We start from the raw sequence: 23,734 nt of genomic DNA on the forward strand, positions 1-23,734 counted from the left end.
GAATTTATGCAGGAAATACAGGATAAGTGATGATTTCTTTCCTTTTGCTTACACAGCTCTGAGATAATAAATCAATTCTCTGTCATTCTCAAAAAGTAAAGTTTGTTGTATTATTATCACCATTATTCTTAGTAATACAATATTTGAGCTAATGGATTTAAACATAACTGAAATAAAAAGAGAAATAGACTAAAGAAAAATGAATAGACCTTTGAGATAATATCAAGCGATTTAAAATATGTGTAACTGGAGTTCCAAAAGGAAGTTGAGAACTAATGATTAGAAAAAGACAAAAGAAGGATATATTATCTAAAGTTTTCCCTAATTTAATTAAAAAAACACAGAGAAACTCAGTAAACTCCCCAAGGGATAAATAGAAACAAACTACTAGAAGTCACAGAGATAAATAGAAGCAAAAGCCCCAGAGAGTAATTGAAGTAGTGAGAGAAAGCAAGTGAATTACATACAGGAGAACTAGGTAAGAATAATTACAGATTTCTCATGAGAAACAAAAGAGGTCAGAAGCCAATGGAGTGATATGTGTAGAGGTATGGAAGATAATGCCAAAAGTTGAAGTATTGGGAAAAGTAAGTGCGGGCACATTGGTGCTAAATAAATTTTATTTTTTGTAATTGTTAATATTATCATTATTTCATTAGATTATTTTCTTGTTGTTACTGGAGATTGAACCCAGGTGCACTTAACTGCTGAGCTATATCCTCAGCCCTTTTTAAAAATATTTTATTTAAAGACAGGGTCTCATTGAGTTGCTTAGGGCCTTACTAAGTTGCTGAGGCTGGTTTTGAACTTGTGATCCTCCTGTCTCAGCCTTTCAAGCTGCTTGGACTACAGTCATGTATTTCTGTGTCTGGTAATCATTACCTTCATTATCAATGTCATTCTCTAAGGTGGTAGGCATGATTGAATGAATGTGTCATCCTTTCTCAGTACCCAAAGGAACAATTTAAAAGGTTGCTTTCTGGTAGAAAATAACCATCTTTGTGTTATGGCAGGCCATCAGTAGCATGGTAGTTAATCCACTGATACTTCTGAAGAAGAATTAGTTAAATGAGAATATCTGCATGAGATTTGCAGCTCAGCTCTGTTTATTAAAGTCATGGATTTAGAAATTCCACTTTGAATAGATGAATAATATAAAAGTTTTTTTTATTTGATCTCACAGTAATAATTAAAAAAGGGGAAATAGATGAATTTTCACTTAAAAGTATAACAAAGATTATTTTCCTATTGAGATTTCTTTAATCTATGCATAAAATGATTTTAGAATCTTCTGTGGATTCTTGTTCTTTATTATTATTTTTATCATTTGTGAATTTATAGGCAGATCATGCTTTATTAAAGTAAAGCATTATTCAAATAAAATAATATTTGAGGAGGGTTTTAAAATATCTCTAAAAAAGCTTCTCTTTAAAATCAATAGATTAGTTATCATCAATGCTCCTAGCAGCTTGAAATATTCTCTATAATGCTAAATTGAGAAATTTGTTTACCCCCAATGCTATATTTTTTCTTTCCTCGAGAACTTTGCATACAGTAAAGCTTTCTGCATATAGAAAAATGTTTTGCCTCAGACTCTCCCCAATAACCACCCTGAATTATCTCCTAATCTTTCTTCAAAATTCAAAAGAAAAACATGACCTTCATTGCGGAATACCCTCCTTTGTGTTCTTAATACTTGTTGTATTTATCGTTATCATTCTGTTTTCTAATTTAGGCAACATAGTGTAATAATTAAGATTGCAGGTTCTGAGCTCAGATTACTTATGAATCTTGGCTCCACTATGTGCATGCTGTGTGATCTTAATAATATCTTTTGTGCCTTTGTTTCCTCATCAACAAAATGAGGGTAATAATTGTACCTATCTTGTGGTATCATGTGACAATAAACAAAAGTTAACACACAGAGTCTTAGAATAGTAACTGACAATGATAGTATTAAATCAATAAATGCTGGCAGAACCTCTGTACTTACTTGTTGTTTTAATGGGCACATACCTGATATATTAGGTGGTCAAGTAATAATCATGAGAACAGATTCACCATAGTAACTTATGCTTCTGAATTTTGTGTAAAATCAATCTAGTTAATATTTATTGTGTAGCTGGTTTAGTCAGCTTTTTCAGTGCTGTCACTAAGATCTGACAATAACAATTGTAGAGAAGAAAAGTTTATTTGGGGGCTCATGGTTTTATTCCATAGACAGCAGGCTCCATTCTTCAGGTAAGGCAGAACATCATGGTAGAAGAGTGTGGTGGAGGCAAGCTGATCATATGATGATCAGGAAGCAGAGAGAGACTTCACTTACTAGATACAAGATATATACCCCAAAGGCAAGCCCCCAACACACCTGGCCTTTAGTTACCACTCAATCCCAGCAGGGGATTAATTCACTGATTGTGTTAAGGCTCTCAAAACCCAATAATTACTCCTCTAAACCTTTCATTTCTCACACATTAGCTTTTGGGGGACACCTCATATCAAAATCATAACAGTATGTAAAGCATGGTTTGACACAGATATTTATTGAATATATGGACAGCTAGGTAGATGATTGAATGGTTTAAATTGTTATTCTATAAAAGGAAGTCAATGTGAAGTAGTTTAGTTGGGAACAATTTCTTGGAAAAAATTAATGATTAGTTAAAACTGAGAATGTATGTATTCAAATGGATAAACAGGGTAAGGAGACCCTTCAGAATGGGAAGGAGCACTCTTGAGGTGGAGACAGGCTGTGAAGATTCTGGCCTTTCTCACCCCAAAACTAATAAAGAAAAAGAAAACTGTATCAGGATGACAGTGAAGAGAGGTACAGCTATATAATAAATATGGTTGATTTTACATTGGATGGTGAAAGAGAAAGTGCATTGTGAAATGTGCATTTTGCAAGATTTAACTGGAATTCCATTTCCCCCATTTATCAGCTGTGATAATGTAAACATATTATTGAACATCTCGAAGTCTCCTAGTTGGTTAAATTCAAGTAATAGTGAGTCTAAGGATTAAGGAATTCTTAACTATGGGCAAATCTCTCAGAACTCTGTCTGGCAGGTGATAGTAATAACTCACCTATATAATTGGAATAATACCTATTGAAAAATTGGTCAATTATGGAAAAGATTTATTAAATGTTTTACTTTAAAATCTTCCCCAGTTTATGAATATAATATACCAAAAAGCAAAGACAATGGGGAAATAATCTAAGTGTCTAAATACTACTAGACTTTGTAATTTTTCTCAATCTTTTTGCTGCCTTACCCACTTGATTTCACAGTATGTCTTAACAAGCCTTATTTTTAACAAGCTTTTCCAGAACAGTTTCTTGTATTTTATGGAAACAACTCATTTAGTGTTAAATCAGATTATTTGATTACAGCAACAAGTGACATAATTAGCCAGTAAAAGTGAGAAGACTGGGTAAGATAAGAATCTTGGTACAACTCTACTGGGTAGGCTTACAGTTCTACTTGGCAAATGTACAACTCTGCTTGTTTGAGAAGAACTGTGAAGATATGCTCCAGAGTAGCCTCATATTCCTGAACAGTTAGCATGCCCTAAATGATGCATTTTGGTTAATTCAGCAAGACCTCAACTAAAGTAGGGAGATTCCACTGCAACTACTGCTGCTGTTGAACAAGTCATATCAGTTTTCCATCAACTGAAATATCACAACCATAACCCCCTGTAATCACTTGACAACAGATTCTTGTAGGAACTCTAACTTATTCCTCTGACAAGAAACTTCTCACTGTTTCTGTTAGTTGTTTGGTTATCTTTCATCCTAAACTATGAGCTTCTCAATATCAGGCACTTTTGGGGAATCCAGTTTCTAAATTACAATAGGTACTAGATATTCAGAATAGTCTGACAACTCAAGCCACATCTCTTGTGAAAAAATTAAAGATACCATTTGCTCAAATTGGGACAGAGAATTCAAGGTGGCTGGCTTCAAAACCTCTGTTTTGGAAGCATCTGAACCTGGTTTCTATCTCAGGTTCTGCAGTCAATCAATTTTGTGATTCAAAAAATCACTTCATTTTTAGAGATATTGGTTTACCCACCTATAACTTCAGAGAAGCAGAATAGATAGATCTGGAGATCCCTTCTGAGTTAATAGTCCTAGGCATCTGAAGGAACATCATTCATGTGTACAGGCCACCCAACTTATTCTCTTTTATTTCAGAAAACAGACCTGGGATCAGTGGGTAGAAGTTATAACATCACAGTAATTCAATTAACAGCAAAAAAAAAAAAAAATGTTTTAGTGATTGTACCCTAATTATAAATTACCTAAATAAAGGCTGTTGACCATGTGCATGGACCCAGAGTTGAATGGGTTACATTAATTTCCAAGATTAATTGATTTTAATTAATTAATTTAAATCAATTACATTAATTGATTACATTAATTTCCAAGATCCTTCAATGATAAAATACATTATTTCATGTGTAAGTCAAGGGACCAAATAAAGCAAGAATACTCAACTTTTCTATTTAACTTTTCTGTCTTATCTTGCTTTCCTACCAGTTATTTATATGTTTAGTTTTTTAGTAAGTCTCTATAGGAAGTAATGTGAGTTTCCTTTTCTCCTTTCAATGTAACCACTAGCTCAGTTTTGAGACCCTGAATATTTTGACAGTAAAACTGATATAAGCCACAACTACATCATATTGAGAAAATCCGAACTGTATTTACAACTGTATTCCAGAACTTTCAGTAGTAATGCCTACATAACATATATAAATGCCACAAAATGCTGCCAGGGAAGGAATATATAATGGTCAAGGTCAGTTGTAATAGAAATCTCAGTACATTTTCCAAAGATTATTAAACAGGACTCCAGTAAACTGACTCTGTTTCTCTCCTACTCTTTATTCTTGACCAAAGTAAATAAATAAATAAACAAAAATAAATAAATCAGGGTCTCTCTTTCTATTGTTTTGCAAATATTACACAATGATCTGGAAGATATGAGGATACTTGCAAGTGACTGATACTAGAGAAACAACTAAGCTGCTTCATGACAGCTACTACTATGTGGAGGAAATTATTTATTCTTAGATGCAAGCTAATTATCTTCAAAAGTCACTGTTAATGGATTTTGTTTGTTCTACAAAGCAAGTAAACTGTCCATCTAAAAGCCAGAAAATTTGTTTTATTGTTTTCTGTATTTATAAGTGTTAGAGAAAATGTTCTTCCTTGAATTTTAATCAGAATAAGGAACAAGTTTCATTCAGCAAATAACTGATCAAAATCCAATTAATTGTAGCATTTGGTGAAAATACAATCCATATTGTGTTTTAATTATTTTCTAAAACATATGTACTATGGACATGCTTTTTTAATTTGATGACCAAAAAACATTATTACTAACAGGTGGCAGTGTTTTTCAAAGCCAAGTTTTCATTATTTATCTCTTGCATTATAGACAACAGCCCAAATGTCCTGTTTGGTCACATTCATTGTTGTGTTTCATAATGGACTACACTATCACTGAAAAACTAAACTTTTTGTCACTCTCAAAAATGTGGATTCAAATCTTTTTATTCTTAGATGCAGAACCTTGGCCCAGCACTCAAAAGTGCCTTGAAGTATAACTAACTTAAGTGACTAAAATTACTGACAATCATGAATCTTCTCAAAATCTATATTTTAACAAGAATAAAATTTTTATTTAATTGGTTTAGATAAAGGAACATTGTCAAAATCAAACAAAAGTTTTAAGTTCACTCAATTTCTTCAATTTCTTACTTGTTACAGTAGCCAAAAAGATTCTTCATGCTTCTCAAAGTAAATAAGATAGTGAAAAATAAAAAATTTATCAGACAGGAGCAAGAAGATTGCATAATTTTATGCTTAGCAATAATTTGAAATACAAGAAAGTAATTATTTTGAAATTAAAGATAATTTTTAATTTGGTCAGGTGTGAAAATTTTATAATGGAAGAGTTGTATACACCGTTTATGCATTAAATTAATAGATTGAATCAAAATTTCAGCAACCACCAAGTGCAAAGACATTAGCTTATAATTAAAAACAAAAATGTTCAAGAGTTTACAACATGATGGTAGCTGTTTTGATTGCTCTCATTCTGGCATTGGTGACTAAAAACTAAAGAAATTCTGTTAAACTTTATGTTGTCATATTTCATTGGAAACAATATTTAAGAAAGTAACTAGGACTTTTTCTAACACATCAACTTTTAGTTTTATTGAAATGCACACATCAATTTTATCATCCCAAATAAATGTCAGTGGTCTTAATCATTGATGTCATTGCCTGCCATCCTTAAATGGATATAAAATTTAATAACATGCTATAGTTTTAGCTAATGTTCATCCTGAGACAGATTGTTATTTCATATACTTCATTTAGACTTTTTTCCGATTATTTTTAAAAACTTTTAAATTATTTACCATTGATAAGATTTGTGTTTGAAAAATGTTGTGGAGCTTTTCAAGTTGTTGTGCAATGAAAAAGAGGAAGAATCAGAAAAACACAGTAGTTAAAAATAAAGGTTTTGCTTCAAGGAACTTTGAGGTTCATGTCCTGACCCATCAATCATTAAATCTCTGACCTTGAGTATGTTATTTAACATGTTTTTCTTTATATTCTTATTTTGAAAGTGTTATAATACCTGCCTCATTAGTATTTTTAAATGGGTTTAAATAAGATAAGGCATAATAAATAAGATATGCTTCCTGCTTGGTATATAGGAAATAACAAATACAGCTATTATTATTGCTCCTCACTAATTTTCTGACATTTAATATTCATTTTATAAAGGAAGTAACTTTTTTCTTTTTTACTTTTATTAGTTTTATTGATTTTATTTTTTTAAATACACGACAGCAGAATGCATTACAGTTCTTATTACACATATAGAGTATAATTTTTCATATCTTTGTATAGAGTATGTTCTCACCAATTCATGCCTTTATACATGCACTTTGTGTTTTTTTGCATTACAATTCTTTTTACACATATATACCACAATTTTTCATAGGAAGTAACTTTTAAAAACTATACCATTCAGCTCTAACTGGATAACATAATCCACCTGGTGACCTATCCAAGGTCCCTCCACTTTTGCTGCTCTCTGCTGACCTCTGCAGGGATCAAGTAAAAGAATGTTGTAGAATGTAAAAGAATGTTGGAAAAAGTAATAAGCAGTTTAGCTTCTTTCCATTCCAAATTAGTTCTTTAAGTTATATAACCCCAAAATTGAAGAATTGAAATAAAATTAGATTATACAAATAGTATAAGTAAAGTATCTAATAGACTCCATTTAGGATGCGAGATTTAGGAACATGACTTAGCATTTTTATGGATATACTTCTACATTTTCACCATTAGAATCATCTCGCATAAGTTTGGGGTGATTTCAAAAGGTTTTTTTTTTTTCCTGGCTTTATGCCAAAATATTATGGACAGGTAGAAGGAGAGGTTCAAATAAAACTGAAAGAACACCATTATATTAAGTGGCTTACTTCTCATAATCTCAGCAAGAGGCATTTTATCTCAACATTTTTTAATATTCTAGACATATTATAACTCAAAATCCATGTATCAGGACCAAATGGCCTACTGCATGTTTTGTTAATATGAAGTAAGATTAAAGAAGCTATATAATTAAGAGGTCTAAGGATTAGAAATCTTTGACGATAACTTGCTCAATAAGAAATTAATAGCAACAATTTGTTTTGTTTTTTCAGTCAACAAATATTTATGGGGTGCCTAGTATTTCTTAGGCACAGGGTAAAAGCACAGAGGTAATTTGAGCACTTCCTGCTTGATCCCCACTTAGGGAAAATAATGTAAATGAAGATAGGGAAACTAGAGGTGAGTACATAAAACAAAATTGATTCACCTTAATAACTGGATCATCCTAGGACTTCTTATTTAAATGAATCCCCATTCCTTTTAGATCTGTATTACTCCTTTTCCTCTTCCCAGAGGATGACCAACTTTATTTTCATAGTGTTCGTGAATTATCCTGACTTCACAGGTTAGAGATCTCTTGATTTCTTTTCCTTTTTTCTTTTCTCTCTTAAAGTAATTGTCTCTTAACACTACCTGTTGTAGCATAGATATTATTGTGTTCTATAGTTTTCTGTTTCTTTACTCTTCTCCAGTATACTTATAAAGTATTTGATAATCTGTTGAAGGGCAAGCAACGTTCTGGATCAGTGATTAAACCAAATCCTCATTAAATCTCCATCTGCCAACAGCTGTCTGAGTAGGACCACATTCCAAAATTATTGAACCTACATCTCCAAAACATGTGAGCTAATTATGTCAGTTGTTCAGATATATTTCATAGCTTCTATATATTCGCAATTGTGCTTAAAAGCCACCACAGTTCTCAAATTTTAGTTTCTGCACTTGTAGAACCATAATAGATACTCTTGAGTGACAGAATTCACAACTTAAGTGTACAGTAACTGAAGAAGATTAACTGAAAAGATGAAAAAAAAAGTAAGGAGTTGGAACTCAGATCTGTAATTCATCTTTTTTCTCCTATGAGATAAACCCAGTTGGGATGATAAGTGATAATACTTTGGGAAAGTTTAGAAAATAAAATATAAGATTATAGATGATGTGAGCGACAGTGATCAGATGCAGTTTTATATGTCTGATAATTTATTTTATATTCTAGTATTTTAGCTTACTTTAGATGTTAATAATACCTAAAGTTTATATAAATATATATGGTTTTCAGCTACAAAGAATAATCATCACATTTGAGTGTCATTGTAATCTTGAAAGGAGAGGCAAAGGGAATTAATATTCTTTGAATACTGATACTTAGACCTGTGGATTCCTTCTCATACATTATCATAATTCTCACTATGACATCATGAGGTAATTATTGGCTTCCTTGATGTTATTCATCTAGTAAAATCGATGCTTAGAGAAGCCACAAAATCTTTATTTTTTTCCAGTAGTAATAGTTTATTCACAAGGCAAACAATATAATTAGCTGAATCTGATACTTTCTGTACATCAACACTTCCATGTTCCACTAAGGCCTGGAAGATTAATTGCAAGGAAATTTCAGTCAGCAGATTCTCTTTTCATGAAAAATTACTAAAGGGACAAACACTTTTTTTAAAAAAACTCATTGTACACAATTGCAGCACAACTTTTTATTTCTCTGGTTATTCGCCATGTAGCATTGCACCATATGTGTACCTAAGGTAATGATGGCCATCTCATTCCACCATCATTCTTGACCCCATACCCTCTCCCCAACCCTCCCTCCCCTTTGCCCAATCAAAGTTCCTCCATTCTTCCCATGTCCCTCCCCATTATGGATCAGCATCTACTTATCAGAGAGAACATTCAGCTTTTCCCCCACATCCTCACCAACACTATTGTGATGTGCATGCTTGATAACTGCCATTCTGTCTGGAGTGAGATGAAATCTTAGTTTTGATTTGCATTTCTTAGTTACTAGAGATGTTAAACATTTTTTCATATATTTGTTGATCGATTTTATTTCTTCTTCTGAGAAGTGTCTGTTCAGTTCCTTGGCCCATTATTCATTGGGTTGTTTAGTTTTATTTTGGTGTTAAGTTTTTTGAGTTCCTTATATATCCTGGAGATTAGTGCTCTATATGATGTGCGTGTGGCAAAAATTTGCTCCCAAAATGTAGGCTCTTTCTTCACCTTATTGTATGTTTCTTTTGCTGAGAAGCTTTTTAGTTTGAATCCATCCCATTTATTGATTCTTGATTTTATTTCTTGAGCTTTAGGAGTCTTATTAAGGAAGTTGAGGCCTAATCTCATGTGGTGAAGATTTGGGCCTACTTTTTCCTCTATTAGGCAAATGAATTCAGCAAAGTAGCAAGGTATAAAATCAATACCCATAAATCAAATTCATTTCTATACATCAGTGATGGATCCTCTGAAATATAAATTAGAATAACTACCCCATTCACAATAGCCTCAAAAAAAATGGGGAATCAATTTAACAAAAGAGGTGAAAAACCTCTACAATGAAAACTACAGAACACTAAAAAAAGAAATTGAAGAAGACCTTAGAAGATGGAATAGTCTCCCATGCTCTTGGATAGTCAAAATTAATATTGTCAAAATGACCATACTACCCAAAGCGCTATATAGATTCAATGTGATTTCAATTAAAATTCCAATGTCATTTCTTATAGAAATAGAAAAAGCAATCATTAAATTCATTTGGAAAAATAAGACCCAGATTAGCCAAAGCAATCCTTAGCAAGAGTGAAGCAGGAGGCATAACAATACCAGACCTTAAACTATACTACAAAATTGGAATGTAAACCAATAGTAGAGAATAGAAGACACAGAGACAAAACCACATAAATACAGTTATCTCATACTAGACAAAAGCACCAAAAATATACATTGGTGAAAAGATAGCCTCTTCAACAGATGATGCTGGGAAAAGTAGGAATCCATATGCAGCAAAACAAAACTAAACCTCTATCTCTCACCATGCACAAAACTCAACTCAAAGTAGATTAAGAACCTAGGAACTAAACCAGAGACCCTGTGTCTAATAGAGGAAAAAGTAGGCCCAAAATGTTATTATAAGATCATACAACTCTTAAATGCTAGAACCAAGATTTCCATCAGAAATCTTTCTGTCTTACCATACAGTGGTCATGTCATACATTATTTTATGTGTCTTACATATTAGGATACAGACTTATCAAGTGACTTTTCCCAAAAGTCCATTTATTATTTCATCATGTGAACTGTAGTGTGTGTGTGAGTGTGTGTGTGTGTGTGTGTGTGTGTGTGTGTGAGAGAGAGAGAGAGAGAGAGAGAGAGAGAGAGAGAGAAATAAACTAATTTGGGTAAACCCCAAAGGCACATGTTGCACCTTTGTGCAAGATAGATTAGATTGTTGTAAAGGTTAAAGAGTTTGATATAAAAGATCATTAGTTGCAATGAAAAAGATTTTGTTGAACCAGCAAAGATACCTTACTTCAATTTCTGTGTAATTGAAAATGTTAACACTCGTTACACGCTTTCCTAAGGGAGATTTTGTTATGCAGTGGTTTCAAACATCATCCTTGGTTTGTTTGATGTAATACAATAAATACTGGAAATATTGTTCAGTCACTTCATAAATCCAAACTATAATAAGTCCTTCATTTTTTCCTAGTGAGTGAGATGTCCTTGCAAAAAGAAAAGGTACTCATAATTATTTCAATTATATAACACTTACTCTGACTTGGGTTCAAGATGAATCTGGAATTTCCAATTATCTTTTTTCAAAGAGCCCTGTGAGGGTGATCAAGTAAGGCAGTGAAGTCAAACATCTGCTGAAAGTGCCCATTTAAAATGTCAGTGAATTGCAATAAGCTTATCAGTGGACTTAAGAATTTAGGGTTAGTTGCTTAGAGTCTCAAAAGCTTACAAATACCTATTGATATTAGTTTTTTTTAATTTTCAAAATTCAGATTTATGAGGATAGGACAAGATTGGAATGTGGGTAGAGCATAGGAAAACTAATATGTCAAACCAAATCATCAACAGAGACAAGTTAGGGGAAAAAACTTCCCTCTAAGTAATTTTTAAAACATAATAGGTGAATATAATAAAGAAAATAAGGCATAATATGAAAGGAGAAAATTTGCTTTATGATAAAACAGGATATTTCTCTACCATAGAATATATTTTTTAAGCCACACAAAAAAATTAATAAGTAAAGTAGAGAAAGGCCAAATTTGATCCTATCCTTCTCCTATTTAAAACTTTTCCTCCCTAATGCCACTAACACAAGGTCCAAACCCCTTAACACAACACCTTTAGAACTTTATGAGCCTCTGTTTCTCCATCTTCAGTTCTTAGTATCTCCTCCTAATGGTACTTACTCCTTTACCATGATGATCAAACCTTTCTATAAGCTGATCCCTCTACCTAGAATTCCTTGCTGCCTGCCTTTCTTCTAACCATTCAGCAGGGCTTGACTTGGTTGTTACTCTATTTTAGTCAGTTTTCATTACTATAAGAAAATATCTGATATAATTAACTTAGAAGATAAAAGGTTTATTTTGGCTCCCAAGTTTGGAAATTTCAGTCCATGATCAATTGGCCCCATTGCTTTGGGCCTTTCTGGTCAGTGTACCAGTTGACAAAGTACGGGGAGTGCATGACAGAGCTATACCACTCATCTCATGGCCAGGAAGCAAAAGAGAGTGAAAAGGGGGCCAGAGTCCCACAGTCCCCTTTGAAGGTACACCCCTAGTGACCCAGACACTTCCCATTCAGCCCAAATTCTTGAATATTGGTACTTATACCTGTGGATTCCTTCTAACACATTATCATATTTCTCACTATGATATCATAAGGTAATTATTGGCCTCCTTGATGTTCTTCATCTAGTAAAATCGATGCTTAGAGAAGCCACAAAATCTTATAATAAGATCATACAACTCTTATATGCTAGAACCAAGATTTGCACCTCTTAATAATGCAAATCTGGGGACCAAGCCTGGTAGAGGGCCTTTGAGAAACATTTAAGATCCAAATTGTAGCACTGTCCAAAATAAATCTCCCCTGATACAAGATGTTTTTCCTTTTTTTTTTTTTTCCCAAAGCATTGGCATATTCTCTATTGACTTATCATTCTTTCCACTTTGGTCTATAAGCTCCCTTAGAATAGGAACTGTGTCTTACTTGTATTTATATTTTCCAGTTTTGGTGTTATGAGTTGAATTGTGTACCTCAAAAAGATGTTGAAATCTTACCTCTCAGTACATGTGAATGTCAAGTTTTTTGAGAATAAGGTCTTTGCCGATAAGCAAGTTAATGAGGTCATCAGAGTGGGCCCTCATCCCATTTGACTGTTATCCTCAAGAAAGGAAGAAATTTGCACCCAGAAACAGACACAGAGGGAGAATGCCATGAGAATATTTAAGTAATGGCAAACTAGGAAAGAGGCATGGAACAGATTCTTCCTCATTGGCCTCAGAAAAAACTGACCCTGTTGATTCCTTGATAGTGGATTTCTAGCCTCCAAAACAGTAGGGCAATACATTTCTATTGTTTATGGCACCCTGGCTTGATACTTTATGCTGACAGCTCTAGGTGTCTAATAAGACCTGAAAAACGAATGTTTTTAAATGAATTAATGGAGTATCTCACTGTATTATTTTACCCGCTGCACCTTTTTCTGCAGAGTTCATTAAAGCATATTCATGGGAAAATATTCAGTGATACATATTTAATTCAGTAATTTAATTTTCAACATTAATTTTAGAGCATTTACTTTGTTCATAATACTCCTGGAGTGCAAAAATTAAACTTGCTATTACCCCTCGACCTTCAAAGTGCTGACTGTCCACCATGAGAGAATGAATTAGATAGTACATATGATAGCAGTTATGTATTGCAGGAACGTCTTCTGACCAGTTGGTGTCCATGCCATACCAACTTTTATATGTTCAAACATCAACCCTTCCTATAACTATTTTCTGATTACTTGTAGAAAATTATATGGCATTAAAATGAGAGAATCTCAAAGCATTATGTGCCATCAATGGGTAACACTTTTGATTTAAAGGAGTGGAGATTAGGAAGCACTTTGCAAAAAAACTATTACAGGAAAAAAGTCTCTGTGGGTGGAAGTGTATCAAAACCTACCTAGTTACCTTTTAGGTGACTTAGGCTGCTTTCTCCAGCAACAATCCTGCCACCTGGAAAATTCTTATCCAACTTTAACCTTTGAGATGATTCTGATGTCTTTTAAATAATCTATGTAATTTTTATGACTTTGTAGGCCATAATCTGACTTCAACACAGTCTGGACAATACCAAGACATCAATGTGAATGACTTTGGTTTGCTTTGGCAGATAGAATTCACCTATAAAACCCATACAGATGAGGTGATAGGTAAAGGCACTGCCTGTAATTTAGGTTACTTTTTAATTCTAGAAGTTTGCATGGTATCCCATTTCAACCACAAGAAACAGACTTATATATGAATATGAAAGTATTCAATCACATTACATCATACAGTCATATAAGCAGTCAACCTGTGAATAGGCTATTTCCTTTGTAGGAATGGAAGTAAATTGGTCAGTGCCGTTAGCTCTTTGCATTAATAAATATGCCTCTCACTGGCCATTTCCATCATTCCTTTAGGAAAGTCACTGACATACTTTTCATTCATTCTCAAGCACTAAATGAACTAAAGTATCCACATTTTTGTTAATATGAGATGCTTGACATTTAAAAGCATATGTGCCATGTGACCACTTGTTTCTTAAACAACCCAATCATTAATTCATTCTGCTAATGAGATTGAACAATTAATAAACGCCTATTCTGTGTTCCAGATGGTCTATTTTATCTAACCTTTACTTTCTAGGATTTTATAATTTGGTAAAAAATGGAAGATCAATGTACATAGAAGGTTAATATGTATGGTGATTCAATCTAACTGCCTATATGTTCTGTATTTATACCAGACTATTGGGAATTGCTGGAGGAATACATTCCTAGAAATACTTAAAACCCTAACCATACAATCAACACAGTTTTTGAAAATTGTATGCATTTCTCTACTTAATGGTATTTTTAAATTTCCTAACAACTTCTTCAAAATTTTTGTACCTCTTCCAATTTCTGACTTTCATCATTCTTGGTTAGTAACCATCTTTCTTATTATCAAAGTGAAGATGAGAACACACTTAGTGTCTTGTCATTACATCTGCAATCTTCCTATTCATCTCCATTATCCTTTTCTCCTTACCTTGTAAGTCAGTGAAGAAAGGGGCTTTCTATGGGTTTTTTTTCCATTTATTTATCTCAAACTTTTTATCAGGATCCATATCAGGGACTAAGTGTACTTTGGTGAAATAATTGACTTGATCCTTTACTCTTAGGTCCTTCATTCTGTGTGAAACTACTTACTGCTTTCACCTGAATTATTTTCAGTCTCTCAAACCATGATCTTTCTCAACTCTGTCTCCTTGAATATGTGTTTCCCTGTGCAGAGGTGGTCTCTCCCTGCTCCCTTTTCTTCCTTGCTCATTTTCATTTTCCAGGTCTCAGATTGAATATTGTGACCTGCAATTAACTGTCTCTGACACCATCCTCCTCCTCCAATCCAATGTAGTCATCCCACCTACACCCTCCCTTAGCTACTGTTGCTCTCTTATCATCCCTTAATATATTGCAACTTCATTGCCTCTTTACCTTACCCTCTGCTAGAAAATACCTAATTCAGTGACATAACCACAATATTTAGGCCATACCTGATACATAAGCAGTTATCAACAAGTGTGTCTTTTATTAATTAAAGAAAAGTAGAAAATGCTTGTAGAGGGAACTATGTCTACTCAAGTTCAATTTAGAAGTGAGCTACCATAGGTTAGAATTCACAAAGAGTGATGTTTGAAATTAAAGTAGTGAAGGCATTTCAGATGTAAGGAACAAGTGCAAAATAAAACCATCACAGCAAGGTCAGCTTTTGGGGGGAAAACTTAATGGAAGAGAAGTAAGGAATGGTGAGGACAGTATGTAGAATTCCTGTAGAATAAGGAGTAATGGACCATTTCAAGCCAAAGAAGAATATAATCAACGCAAATTTTGGGAAAAACAGCTAACCTAAAATACTTGAAGTATGAGTTGGAAAAACTGGAAGGGAAGACTGGAATCAAGGAGTATGATTACAAAGACTCCTACAATGACACAGGCATGATAAGTCTAGCACTTGGTTTAGTGAAACAGCAGTAAAGAGGAGTTAAAATTTCATACGTACATACTGAAGATTCTGATAAAATATAAAAATTGCATATTTTTTTCAAGAATCTCTTCTATAACAGTTATTGTACTAAGCGCTCTGCTACTCAGTGATGAGTAGGTGTGATGCTAAACATGAAGAAGCTTTCATTTAATCTGAAATAGTAACATAACTGGAAAGCACAGGAGCCAAGACAAGAAGCCAGTTTTTTAAATTTTTAAAATTTTTTCTAATTAGTTATACATGACAGTAGAATGCATTTTGACACATCATACATAAGTGGAGAATAATTTCTCATTCTTCCGGTTGTACATGGTATGGAAACATGCCAGTCATGTATGTATGCATATAGGGTAATAATTTCCAATTCATTATTCTTTCCAGGCCAGTTTTGAAAAGAAGCTATGAGCACACTCTTTCAAGTTTGTGAGTTTCAAGTTGACAAATCAAACCTAACAGAGTGTTGGAGGTACCAGAACCTTGGGCACTTAACAGAGCAGTGGTAATTGCAATTCTAGAAATGGATTATCTGCAAGATTGTAGAGACAATAGGATTTAATGGAATATTCTGTAGGAAATAAGTGTTATTTTGAAAGAAAGAATGGTCAAATTTAGCATGCATCCCCAGAATTTCTGATTCTGGATATCTGGCATGGACAAGCTTTGCATTTCTCACAAGCTCCCAGGTGATGCAGAAGCTCCTAGTGTGAGGATCTCTTCTGTGAACCACAGTCTTAGGCCAGTATAAAGAAGATAAGACAGCAAAGAAAACAGAGATATAGTAAGATAAATAAGAAACATTATCAAAGGTAAGAATGTGAAGGTAATCTGTAGTTTCCTATGTAAAGCAAAGAAGCAAATTCATAAATTTTCTTGAGTTTTGGATAAAAATTCTGGATAGCTGGCTAAACTCTTTGCCAGGTGGAGCTGGTTTGCAGTTTACTCACCCAACCCCATTATAGAAAAAGGTAATATTAAAATGTATATGCCTGCATATCATGTGACTTTCACTAAAAAGAAAGAGCTAGATGTACATACAACCACTCAAACCATAAAATTAGATATATTCGTTTTCTAGGGCTGCCATAACAAGTTGCCACAAATTGGGTAGTTTCAAGCAACTTATTGTTCTGAAGGCTAGAAGTCTTAGATCAAGTTGTCAGGGCCAGTTCTTTTGGAGGGCCATGAGGGCAAGTCTGCTCCAAACCTCTCTCCCAGCATTTTGGGATAACTGTTGGCAGCCCTTGGCATTGTGGATCCATCTCTCCAATATCTGCTCTGTCCTCACATGCGTTCTTCCATGTGTGTTTCTGTGTCCAAACTTTCACTTCTAATAAAAAACATCGGACCTAATCATTGGATTGGGCCCCCACTTGACCCAGTGCTATCTCTTCTTAAAGTACATCTACAGAATCTGATCAAAATAAGGTGACAATCAAAAGTGTCAGGAGCTAGAATTTCAGCATATCTTTTGGAAGGACATAATTTAACCCCTAAAATATGTCATATAAATAAACTATCATATATGGAGCCAGGTAGAAGAGATCAAAGAGAGTTTGTAGTATGGAAATGGAGATGGTCATCAGTTAAAAACTTTCTGCTCTTACAGTAAGGAGCCTGTGTCAAGTTCAAGAAAAGATCTTTTTAGGATAAGGCAGAAGAATTGTCAAAGCCAGAAGAGAACAAAAACATTGATAGCAAGAGACTGAATATTCTAAAGGGTCAAAAATGAATAATAAGAAATATCCTAGAAGATTTAGGTTTAGATAAGAAGAAGGGTGCTTATTCCCTTGAGCAAAGGGAAAACAGGTATTGATGTGGTGTGCTCAAAGTGTAAGTGAAATCATGATGAGATAATAGGAGAAGGGCACATTTGTGGCATTGGTTTTGGTAGTTAATTGGGTAATCTGTGAGAGATTATTTGAGCACCACTGAGGATGCTTAGACAATGCCTAAGAATTATAAACAGAACCACTTCTTACAACCCCAAATTTTGTTATTTGAACCTGGAAAGAATCCAGAGAATAAGAAAATAAAGCTTTGAATTTTAATTGACCATATCTGCAATGCCCATAAGATTAATTAGTCTCTCAAATATATGTAAAAGGTGCATTTGTGATAGTTTTTAAAGCAAAGGTTTCTTTTTGAAGGGGAAGAGATGTCAAATAGTCTGTTATCAGTGTAAACCGGATCCACAGGGAAGTTTTTGAAACTTTTTCTTTTTCTTTTTCTTTCTTTTTTTTTTTTTGCTTTTTAACTGACATGTATGCACATTCAGATGGTAAGTTGCCTACATGGATGTATGGTTCCTAGACAGGGCCAGCCAGAGTTCAGGATAGATTTTGTGTTTCCTTTAACATATATACAGAATGTGAAGAATACCACTAGTGCTTTCTGTGAAGCAGTAAATACCCTACCAGGCAGATCCTAAAGAAGCTCTGACAGAACCAGGCTGTTTAATAATATTCAATTGTTTGGAGAAGCCCTAGTGCTCTTCTAGTAAAGTCACATAAAAATGAAGTTGAACCAAGTTATTGAATGGTTTTAAGGCATCATGGGGTTTGGTTCTTTATACCCACAAAGAATATCTGGGTACACTGTAATCATATGACATTTTCAAGCATTTCAGTTTTTATTCTGGGCTTCTCAAAGCACAGTATCAATCTATGCTGCCAAGACTTCTGCTGCAGCCCCCGCCTCTCACTGACACCTCCCCCTCAGCGTAGGCAGACAACACGGGGAGAGGGTGAGCTATGATCTGCTCACAGGGTTCTCTTTTTATAGAATGAGGAGAAGATTCTTTGCAGAGAAAGGTTCAGTTATAAGCTTTCACCAGGTTCTGAGTTCCTGTACTATGCCTGTATCTCCTACATTAACAGGAGAATTTGGGGATGTGCCAGAAATATGGAATGACGAGCCCAGCTTTTTGCAACAGATGTAGTTCTGAAATTCTTTGTGCACAGCCCATGTTTGCCAAACAGATCATTTTTAATTACTTAGGAAATTAGGTGTTTAAATTGGACATGCTTTTCTTCCTTTGCTAGAGTCCTGAAATATCTATTGATTTTACTTCCTTTTGTGCCTTGATTACTTCTATTTTTCTGTGCCATCTTTGTATACAACCAGCAGGCACATGGAATGTTTAGTCCTGTTCTTAATGACCAAATGTTCTACAGTAGGTAGTGTTAGGACCAGTGGTTTGTTGAGACTTAACAACTCAGCTCACTGATTTTATTTTGAAGTTGACTGAAAGAAGTGGTTCTGTTTAAAATTCTGAATAAAACTGGTTGTTTTATACAGGTATTTCACTGCTGTGACCAAAATACCTGACAAGAACAATTTTAGAGGAGGAAAGTTTTATTTGGAACTCATGGTTTCTGAGATCATCTGTAGATGACTGACTCTGCTGTTCTGAACCCAAGATGAGGCATAACATCATGGAAGAAGGGTGTGGAAGAGGAAAATATCTCAGGAAATAGCAATCAGGAAGGAGAGCGAGCGAGAGAGAGAGAGAGAGAGAGAGAGAGAGAGAGAGAGAGAGAGAGATAGTTCCCCATTCACCAAGGACAAAATATAAACCCCAAAGTATGCCCCCAGTGACCTATCTCTTCTAGCCACACCCTACCTGCCTTCAGTTATCATCCACTTAATCCAATGATTGGGTATAACTCTCATCATCTAATCATTTCACCCCTGAACCTTCTTGCACTAACTCATGAGCTTTTGGGGAATGCTTATTATCTGAGCCATAACAATTATTGAATTATTTCTGAGTCCTAGAGATTTACTTTCAAAATAGTTGCTGATTCTCTAAATGTTTAAAAACTACCACATTCCCCCAAATCAGCATTTTTGTCATTTTGGGTGTTTCTTACTCAAATCTTTATGATACTCATTATATTTACCCTGATAGGGGCCACCCTAGCTATCACATCATACATACATCTCTTGATGGTTTACTAAGCATTTCTGTAACTGTTTCAAACTCAGTAGAGCTCGGGTTTTATCAGCACCATGTGTTTTTTAGGATAGCAGACTTGAGTCATTCAGTCAGTCTGGAATCCAAAGGGTGTGTTCCTGTCAAAAGTACATTCTCTTCACCAAAGGCCCATATATTACAGGCCTGGTCCCTAGTCCATGGTGCTACTGTGAGGTGGTAGAACCCTTGAGAGGTAGGAACTAGTGGAGAAATATAGGTCATGGGGCATACCCTTGAAGGGAATATTGAAACATTCTGTCTCTTTTTTTCACTTCCAAGCTACCTTGTGATAAGCAGATTGCTCCACCATGTGCTCCCTACCATCATATGCAACCTCATTGCATGCTCAAAGCAACAGAACCAATTGATCATGGACTAGACCCTCTGAAACTGTGAAATTAAATAACCTTTTCTCTTTAAAAAAAATAAAATTTAAATTTAAAAAAGCACACTCTCTTTAATGAATTCTGTTTTGATATTCAGACCCAGCTTAAGTGCTAAATCTATTGCTAATCCCTCTCCTGCTCCCTAAATAATTATGCTCGTCTAACATCATTGCCATGATAGAGCTTATCATAACCAGTTAAATTATATCAAAATATTTTCTGATTTTTCAAACTATTTAAGGGCTCATTAACAGTGGAGTATTTTATTTATCAAGCATCTATTATATGCTAGTTACTATTGAATATAGATACACTTGCTCCCTTTCTACAGATGAGGAAATTGAGAGTGAAATATGCATAATTAGTAGATGAAAGCATCAGAATGTGGAGCTGTCTCTGCTGTTGCCAGGTTGCCTGCTCTGAAATTGGCATAGATGCTGCTGACTGAGGGTGAAGAGCTAATGCAATCTACCAGAGCCAGTGCAGTAACTTACGTAGTTGCTGATCCCAAACAAGAGTGTCTACTTTTCTTTCCCTTGCTTATTCAAAGTCATTATCTTAAGGAAAGTTTTCTCAGACTTTCCTCATTCTCTTATATTTCTTGGTGACTTTACTCATCCTTTACATTCATTTATTTTTTATTTCTTTTTTTCATTTAATACATCTTTATGAGGCACTAAGTACCTGTACTTGTTCTTCTTACATACTGTAAAGTGAACAAAAATCATAGTCGTCATAGAGCTTACTCCATGCAATGATGCATGGAGTGAAATGAAAGAGAAGATTAGCTAGTGCACAGAGAGGAGTGGAGAGTGCCAATAGAGATTGGTCATGGAGGACCTCACCTAGTCTAGAGCCTATAACGTGGGCATCCTGCCCCTGTGTCAAAAGAGGAAACATAAGGAACAGGCATACTACTCATTTGGGTTTGGTCTTCCTGCTACTTAGTAGTCCTAGCTGATGTTTGTCTTCATTAAGTAGTCCAACAACAATCACTGACATTGCCTGAGTTTAGGAATATTGTTTCACCCAGGTTATCATACCCACTCATATGAACCCACTTGTGGGTAATGTGTCTGTAGAACAGTATAGGAAGCCATTTCTTTACATTTATATAGGCCACAATTGATAGAGGCTCTCTATATAAAGCACAGATAGATTCAATCTTATAATACAGATGGATACTTCTATCTGTTAATAAAGTTGTATTCTGGATGGAAACATAAACTACACATTTACTTACCATGTTGAATTGAATATCTGGGATATGGTGGGCTGTTTTTAAATATATTCATGTTCCATTAAAGTGAGATTAATTTTTAGCTTTGTGCTCTCAAAGACATTCTCTGACTCTGAGAGGGATGTATACTGAAAAATATCTTCCTTCACCTTGAGCAGAGTCACTAGTTAAAAAAGTACATAAACCTAACCTCAAAAAAAAAAAAAAAACTGTTATTTGTTTTTCAGCTGATATATTTATGTCCACAGTATTCATAGTGATTTCATTGTCTTGGTACAATCTTGAACTTCAAATATCAAATACATAGTTACTCTCTTCTTTATGGTGGTAATTTTTTTTCCATAGCTTTTCTGTAACTAAGATTGTCTGTGGCATTTATTGGTGCCCTAGTAGATGTATAACAGAATTACTAGATTTGTGTTTAACTTTTTATTTTTACAGAGCTTGGAATGACCTCCTTAGAGCTAAAATGCAATAGCTTGTTCCTCCCACATTGCTATGAAACTTAGTAAATACATTTTTGAAACTTTCTTATGCGCATTTACTTATTTAATAAAGTGATAATTTTAGAAAGCATGAGCTGATATGTGTTTTGAAGTTCATATTAAAAGCAAAATAGGGAACATCGTATTTATTTTGGGTCATCTTTTGCTTTATAAACAAATTCTTTAAACCCTAGGTAAATATATTCATGGTTCTATGGGGTGGCAAAGCATTAATAAAAAATAATTACCCACTTCAGTAAGAAATTAGATAACACTTATTTTAATTGCCCTATCAATTTAAATCCATTTTCCATTTATTTTTTTAACAACTATTATGGTTAATTTAACAAAATCATTGCAGTTCTAATATAATTCCAGAGGTGTTACTTTATAATTTGCTATTTCATCATTTTTTCCATTAATCATTTATCTTAAGAGCATATAGCCCTACACAATATTTATTCAATAAAAGCATGGTAATGGAATTACCAGTGTTTTTCATTATTATTGTATAAAATGCCAAAAGTTTTATGATAGATTTATCAATTGAGTATGTTATTTTTAAGAACTATTTCTTTAGCCAGGAACATCACAGAAATTCTGTCTTTTAATATCAAATGTCTTTCTTTAATATCCTTTTTTGGTTAATTTTCATATTATCATTATGATTTAGAAATTCAATGAAAATATATTCTACAAATATTGTACTGAATATATTCAGTCACTATTGAAAGGATTTTCTTTTTTTCCTAAACCCTTAAAAATTCTGTCAATTATTTCCTTAAAATGACTTCAGAACAATTTTACTAAGGAACTATATTCTTATTATCATTCCATAAAAATAAAATAAAAATATAAGTTTTGCAAGTCATCATATGCAAAAATCACCTCCCAAAATAGGAAATTTCCACATTTAAATATGATATAATATCCTGCTGGTTGTTGTAAAAATTATAAAGTTAAACCATTTCTTTAAACTTGTACTATGTACAGGGATGATTCACTTTTTTGTGTCATTAGCCTCACTATCAGTTAGTAACAGTGATTGCTAGGATATATGAAAAGACAAGGTGGCCAGAGAAGTAGACATGAAAGACAAGCATTTAGCTTCTTTTCCTTATCTTCTCTCTGAAATTACGACCTAAATATCCAGTGTGTCTTCCTCATGTCTCTTATCTCAGGACGTGTGTGATTTTCTGACAGCTTTATTTTACATCCTTCAATGTCAAAAACTTCTTTTCTCTATGCTAGAGTAATGAAGACAGTGAGGATGAGCTCATACACTGGACCTAAGAAGGACTGTTTTCCCAGGCTCACATAAGCTCCCTCTGCACATTTTGCCCAATCCCTGTTCTGACCAGTCTCCCACCATGAATTAATTAGCTGAAGAACAGCAGCATTTAGTTGCACAGTCTTGAAATAGTACAAAACTAGTGTTCATATGGGATTGATAAAAAAGATTTTTTTCTCATTAACCAAAACAACAAATCTTCAGGGCTGGGGAAATTGTTCAGTTGGTAGAGTGCTTGCCTCGTATGCACGTGGCCCTAGGTTCAATCCCTAGTACCACCAAAAAAACTCTTCAAATTGTTAAAGAACAAAACTGATTAAATTATAATCCTTGTTTTATATATTGCTGTTACAATCAATTAAAGATCTATGGTTTTTAAAAAGTGATTTAAATGTGGCTAATTGCATTTGTTTTCCATTTTCTGCTCTTTTCCTATAGGTTTAGGCTTCAGTATTGCAGGAGGTGTGGGGAACCAGCACATTCCTGGAGACAACAGCATTTATGTGACAAAAATTATAGATGGTGGAGCTGCACAAAAAGATGGAAGGTTGCAAGTAGGAGACAGACTACTAATGGTAAGTAAAACTGCAT

General features: G+C 34.1%; 1 protein-coding gene across 11 annotated transcripts in view; it reads left to right on the forward strand.

Moving 5' to 3' along the window:
- Dlg2 (discs large MAGUK scaffold protein 2) overlaps window positions 1–23,734 on the forward strand; it is a 1,165,863-nt gene that overhangs the window by 640,543 nt on the left and 501,586 nt on the right. For all 11 annotated transcript variants that reach the window (XM_076843911.2, XM_076843917.2, XM_076843908.2 and 8 more), the window contains one exon: window positions 23,582–23,718. In XM_076843911.2, the coding sequence (XP_076700026.1) occupies window positions 23,582–23,718 (137 nt within the window). The remainder of the gene's footprint in view (window positions 1–23,581; window positions 23,719–23,734) is intronic.

Source organism: Callospermophilus lateralis, chromosome 2, assembly GCF_048772815.1.
Source record: "Callospermophilus lateralis isolate mCalLat2 chromosome 2, mCalLat2.hap1, whole genome shotgun sequence".
NCBI classification, from domain to species: Eukaryota; Metazoa; Chordata; class Mammalia; order Rodentia; family Sciuridae; genus Callospermophilus; species Callospermophilus lateralis.